At 40.0% G+C, this 6,580-nt stretch overlaps 1 protein-coding gene across 1 annotated transcript in view; it reads right to left on the bottom strand.

Moving 5' to 3' along the window:
* LOC103373702 (uncharacterized) overlaps positions 1-6,580 on the bottom strand; it is a 60,841-nt gene that overhangs the window by 49,975 nt on the left and 4,286 nt on the right. The window contains exons 2-8 of the mRNA XM_008303663.1: positions 5,951-6,064; positions 4,998-5,157; positions 4,704-4,896; positions 3,397-3,468; positions 1,212-3,141; positions 1,015-1,107; positions 86-199 (exon numbers count right to left, since the gene is read on the bottom strand). Of these exons, the coding sequence (XP_008301885.1) occupies positions 86-199; positions 1,015-1,107; positions 1,212-3,141; positions 3,397-3,468; positions 4,704-4,896; positions 4,998-5,157; positions 5,951-6,059 (2,671 nt within the window). The 5' untranslated portion in view covers positions 6,060-6,064. The remainder of the gene's footprint in view (positions 1-85; positions 200-1,014; positions 1,108-1,211; positions 3,142-3,396; positions 3,469-4,703; positions 4,897-4,997; positions 5,158-5,950; positions 6,065-6,580) is intronic.

The following is a 6,580-nucleotide window of genomic DNA, read 5'->3' as shown; positions in this document are numbered from 1 at the left end:
GGTAACAGGGGCTAACTTCACCAGGTAATTTAATCACAGACAAATAAATCTGAACAGAGGCCCCTTTGAGAGAAGCATCACTAACCTTTAAAGGAGTCGATAAAGATTCCCTCAAGGAAGGATTTGTCTTTGCCAGCCTTGATGTGCTTCAGGGCATCTCGCTCAGGAGTCAGCTGTCTGCTTTGTTGTTCCACATCATCTGGAAAGTCCAAAAACATTAAATATTAAATCTCCGACAAGACTGTTGTAGTTCTCACATATCCTGCTCTTATAAAGCCATTTACTAGACATGAAATAATCGTTGAAATCAAGTTGTGTAATTTCAGTCTGACACTTTTTGAGTTTTCAGTGTCTGAGCGCAGCACATGGTGGTGAATCTTGAAGGTTTTTCAATGCATTTGTGTAATATGGGTAAGTGAACATCTACAGGCTACAGCAGACTGTAGGAAATAAAGTTACTCAGCAACTGACAATAGAAGCTGACGGAATAATCAAGACACTGAAGTGGAAACCCTGTTTGATACAAAGTTGTCATTTCTGGCATATTTGGTAGTTTCATTTAAAAAAATATAGAAACTTTATGACTCATTTGTGTAAAAATAAAGCATATATCTAAGCTACAAAAAAATAGATGAACAGAAAACAGGTGTATTATTACATTTACAATGACAATCTTTGCCCACAATTCTATTTTTTTAGCATCTATAATGCTGTATAATACAGACTACATCCTCTGGTGTTCTACACAAAGAAATATATTTTATGTTTTTGTGCTTGAAATTCCTGTAAAGTTAAACAAATACTAAAGGATTAAGTATTGTAAAACAGTGAAATGTCCTCCCTGTGATTCATATCTTTGCTGTTGTAAGCATTAAGGGACCAAAAAAGAAGCTATTTTATTCATTATATATTTTTTAAATGAAGCGGCCAATTAATCGGTTATCAGAATTTTTTTTTTGCCAAATATCAGAATCAGATTAATAGGTACAGAAAGAGTTTATCTTCATAACATACCGCTCTCTGGAAGTAGAAGCTCCGACTCTTCATTGTCCTCTTCAGCATCCACGCTTTCGGGGTTGCCCTGCTCCACGTCAGGCTCCAATTCATCTTGAATAAAAAGAAAAAACAGAGAATGTATTTAATTATCATATAAAAGCATTTCATTTGTTTGTACTTAACAAACCCTGGCAGGATTCATACTGGACACATACCCTCAATTTCAATTTCCTCCAGAGAGTTTCCTTTGAATCTTTCCAGAGAACCTTTTTCCATTGCCAGAAGCAGTTTGGCAATTTTTGCAAGTTCAACCGCCGCCTCTGGCAGACGATAGTAGTCCCTGTCAGCCAGGATGCCTTGGCCGAGCAGTTTACCGAGGTGATCGAGCTCGTCGTTCTCCAGGTTAAGAATCTGGAAGATTCTCGCGGTGTGCTTGTGAAGATGCACCGACCTGAGATGCTCCGGGTGCTTTGCACGGCACAGACTTGAAAACGCCCTGATGCAGTTGCCTCCGTGGTAGTGGCTTGTTGAGACGCATTCTGGCTTCGCAAACAAGAAAAGGTTTTCTTCATGTACGTCACATGCATGCCTCTTGCTCACAAGCAGCGTTAAGGCATTGACAAGTTGTGACGTCAACAAAACCGCGACATTCTGGCCTGTCTTGCTCAGAATATTTATCCTGATGAAGTGCTTGGACAGCACTCGGGTAGTGTCGTCTCTCTCCTGGAATGCCTTCAGGGTCATTTTTGAAACTTCGGGTGCACATTTGTTTAAGATCGATGCCTGTGCAAGTGTCACCCTGCACAGAGCACCGTACACCTGAGGGCTTTCATTCACTGTCATGCTCTCAGTGGCAGAGGCCGACGCTTTTTCCAGATACGTGTAGAAAGCCTGGACGTCTCGCGTGAACGGTATCGTAGACGGACTGTTTGCTTTCCTCCTCCTCAACGAAGCGACAGCGGTTTGAGAGACGAGTTCAGTCCACATCTTTTCACACAGATTCATGAATGCGTTTGTGTCTTTCACTATCTTCTTATTGCTCACGGCCCCACTGACGAGAACGTCGACGAAAGTTTTGAGCGAATTTCCCAATTTCAAAGCCAGACTTGGGTTCTTGTAGGTCTGCTCCTCTACATTGAAACCGGCAAGGTTTTTGACAGCGTTGACAACTTTGTAGAAGTTATGGGGTTTGATAACATTTTCAAAGCTAAATATGGACTTTTCATGCAGCGCTAACAAGAGTCTTCCCATTTCTCTCAGCTTCTGTCGGATGCAATCGTGCATACTTGGATCGTTTCCGTACTCTTCTGACAAACTCTGGGCCATCTGTATTAGAAGGGGATCGTTTTGAACTACGAATGCCACCTCGTCTTGTTTCATAGCGCTAAGTATCTTCCACACACCAGATGGAAGATTTTGTGAGACGCCTGACTCTGCTAGAGGACTCTCACTTAAGTCGGCCGCCTTGCCACATGCAGACGCTGCCATTTTCTTAACACATCTGTTTACGTGCCTCCATATTTCACTGCGTTTCAGCATGCCTTTACAATACAGGCAGTGGACAAATTTTGTTGTATTCACTGCCTCAGCTTTTGGTCGTCTTCTCAGTTTTAGCACTCCGGTATTACTCTTTAACACCTCTTGATTATGTCTGAAGTTTCCTCTGTTTCGTAACTTGTCAAGCAGCCTTCTACGTTCGGCTGATCTTTTGTGTAACGCGAAAGCTGCGGCGATATCAGGTTCTTCGTCAGCATGCCCCCTAAGATGACGAGCGATTTTCTTGACACCTTTCCCGCATACATAACAATAATTTTTAACAGCAAAAGACATGTCTTTGCTCTTCACTTTAGCACGGCAGCTGCGCTTTAGTTCAGATTCACTGGGTTCATAGTCTTCATCTGACTCGTGATCATTGGAGCTCAAAGCAGACTCTTCATCATGCCGGATAGGTGAAATGTCGCCTCGTTGCTGTGGGGTTCCTGCCATGTCATGAGAAGAATCTAGACTGGTAAACGGTGAACTGCCCCTGAAGTCCAGCCCAGTTTTGACGTTGGTAAAGCTGTCACTCCCACGACTTGGTCCGGGTAGTTCGTCGTCGTCATCGGAGCAAGATTCCTCAGAATTTGAAGCAGCCGAGTCATCATCCTGGAAATGCAAACCAGAAATTTGATGCACAGAATACTGTCCTTCAATATCACACAGACACTGTCAACTATAGAGGCTTAGAGGTATATGAGAGTAGACCAAGGACGCTGTAGAAAACACAAGCATACTGTAAGGATGCTGTACTAACTGTAGCCAGAAACTGTAGCATTGGCTCATGTGCTGGAGTGGCCATTAAAACAACAGGAGAAAGTCTGTAAGCATCAAATGCCACGTGCCAATTTGTTGTTTACATACTCTTTTGTTCTTTGGTGTTGATGAAGCTACATAAAAGCCTGTGTTTGAAGTGCTTGAACCATCGCAGTCCTCCTGGAAATGTTGAAAGAGACAGAAAAAAGATAACTAATGTTAATATTTGAATATTATTCCATAGTAACTTATGTGAAAACTACATTAAATCAATATGTAACCGCAAAATAACACACAAAAGTTAAATTACTTATAAATCGTATTTTATCATCTTGTTTTCACAACCAACAACTTTGTCTGTCATTCTGGCTTAATGTTCATTTTGCATCGTCTGTTTTGATTTCCAAAGACCATTTTGTCTTTCATAACTCCTCTTAGAAGTTTTTATTTTAATTTTTGGGGATATCTGTAGTTTCTTTTTGAGTCTCTGTTGTCTCTCCTTAGTGGGAATGTTTGTGCTTCAAGTCTGAAGAAGCCAAACACAAATATACGCTTTCATTTTGGACTGAAAAATGTATAAAATGTTATAATTTTTTTTTATTGTTAACCATTTATATGAAGTCTAATGGCATTACAGCAGTGCAGATATTTAAACAGCTCATATTATGTATTTATTGCTTGTTGTTTAATGCTTTTATTTCTTTGCTTTTATCCTGTGAAGCGTCTTTGAGTTCCTGAAAAGCGCTATACAAATAAAATGAATTATTATTATTATTATTATTATTGTTGAAAAAAAAAACAAGATGCAGTTACTTAAATGTGTCTCACAAGATTGAAGCCACACATTTTTATAACACACAACACCTAGTAATTTAATGAAAGTTAAAAATGAAGATCAAGACGGGTAAAGTTTGCTCTAAACAGAGATTAACAAAGTATCGCTGCAACCATTCCAGTTATTTAAATCTGACACAGCGCATAGCTACAGTGGCATTTATTTACGTGAAAGGTCTGAAAATCTGGAATACATGTTTAGTCGAAAACACAGAACATTAATTCAGTGGCCAGTTAATTAGGTACACCCAGCCAAAGCTAAGGCCATCTAATACAACAATCCAGCACTAGGTTTTCACCTCAGGAAGGTTATCATGATTAGTTTTTGTTTAAATGATTATGAGAGAGGTGTTGATTCACTGCGTGGTCACTTTAGAGATTATTTAGATTTTTGATGACACAGGGATTGCCTCCTCCAACCACAGAATAAGTCGACATCTCTCTAAAGCTGTTTCAGCAAAAACTAAACATTAGTACAGAACTGCTGTATTAGTTCGTTTTAGCTGTGTGGACCTAATAAAGTTGGGTGTAACTGTAATACAGAGATCAAAAGCAGGACGTCTTTTAAAATATGAACCCACCGTCGAGCGCCACGGATAGGATGCATCTCCATAGTCGTAGGTTATCTCCTCGCCTGGAGATATTTCCTCCACTGCAAACAGGCACAAGTGTGGCTTCCCCTCACAAGCAACCTTCCTCACTTCACAGTTTGGACTTGTGTGATTATCATTCACAAGCCTTCCAAGGCTCCCGTCCTCTTTCGAAGCGTCAACGCTGCAAGTGAAACACGAACCATTTGTTTTACCGTGCTGTTGTCTTGTGGTCTCCTTAACAGTCCCTTTGCAATAAAACCAAAAAACAAGCAGGTGACTTACCACCATTGTGCGCCTTTCCATGAAAACTCATATAAGAAGCCTTTCAAAGTATCCCCATGTCTCTTCTCAGGCCTTTTGTCTTTTTCACAAATCATTTTTCCACGATATTCAACAACAAACGAGGACGGTTTGATGGTTTTGTGGGTGAACACTCCTTTTCCTAGAAAAGCAAAGATTAGCATAAAATCATAAAGCCTGATCATTTTATTGGCAACCTTTAGAGAGCTGTTCTCAGGGTTTGGTCTGTGGTAATTATTAGACCAAGTGGTAATTCGCATAACCAGGTTCATTGTTTACAGAGATATTTTCAGATTGGCACTCAAATAACAAATCACACCCTCATATCCATCCTACCAAAGTTTAGGCTCTCTGTGTTTGTGGTTAAAGGCTAAATTTACGTTCTTTTTGATAAATGTATTACAGAAACTATATTAAGATGGAAACATTCAAATTTTCCTTTAGTCTGTCTGATTAAACTCAGTGTTATAATATTTCCCAACATGTCTTCTGTTAATATTAAAAAACAGAAATATGAATGTATGAGGACATAATATAAATGAACAACAGCCTGAATAATATAACAATAATAACAATAATAATATTTATTTATTTGCATAGTACCTTTCATAAACAAGTTACAAAGTGCCATACAAAAAACAAATGGGAAATTAGACAAATAATGAAAGCTAATTGAAATAAATAAATGACATCCCAAACATCCAATATGGCCAAAACAAAACAATTATATCAAATACCATCAGTTAAGAAGAAGTCATATGATGAAAGTTACTAAATACTACAGGTTTTCTGTAAACATAATCAATCTGTCAGAAGGTTTTCATAACCTTTAAGATACACACAACATAAAATAGTCTCCACGGAGCTTGTTGCCAAGTAATACCAAACATCTATATCAGAATAGAGACTGACAAATAAAAAAATGTACCACCTACCTTTAAAGGAATCTATAAATCTTTTTTCCAAGAAGGGTTTGTCTCTGCAAGCAACTATGTACTGCAGGGCATCCTGCTCAGGAGTCATTTTCTGGTCTCGCTTCTTCATGGTAACTGAAAAAAATGTAACAAAGACACCAAATTAGGTTTGGTTGATATGACATTTACTGAGCACATAGGCTTTTTGTTGTTGTGGTTTATTTATTTTTTATTTTTGGGGGGGGCGGGCGGTGGGTTCAATGAATGTCAGAGCTGATTGTGGATTACGGCAAGAAGCAACAGAACGCATACCACCCACTCAAGATCAGCGGGACAGAGGTGGAGCGAGTGGAGAGCTTCAAATACCTGGGTGTCAACATCATGCAGGACCTGACGTGGTCCTGTCACATCAACACCCTGGTGCAGAAGTTCCACAGCATCTCTACCTCCTCCAACGCCTGAGGGACTTTAAGCTCCCTCTCAAGGTGCTCAGGAACTTCTACACCTGCACCACTGAGAGTGTTTTGGCTGGGAGCATCACCACCTGGATGGGCAGCAGCACCCAGCAGGACTTCTTGGCCCTGAGGAGGGTGGTCCGCTCAGCTGAGCGCACCATCAGAACCACCCTCCCCAACCTGCAGGACATTTACA

Source organism: Stegastes partitus, unplaced genomic scaffold (assembly GCF_000690725.1).
Source record: "Stegastes partitus isolate 25-593 unplaced genomic scaffold, Stegastes_partitus-1.0.2 Scaffold2048, whole genome shotgun sequence".
Classification (NCBI taxonomy): Eukaryota; Metazoa; Chordata; class Actinopteri; family Pomacentridae; genus Stegastes; species Stegastes partitus.
The sequence above is the reverse complement of the archived record's forward strand: the minus strand, read 5'-3'. Positions and strand labels throughout refer to the sequence as shown.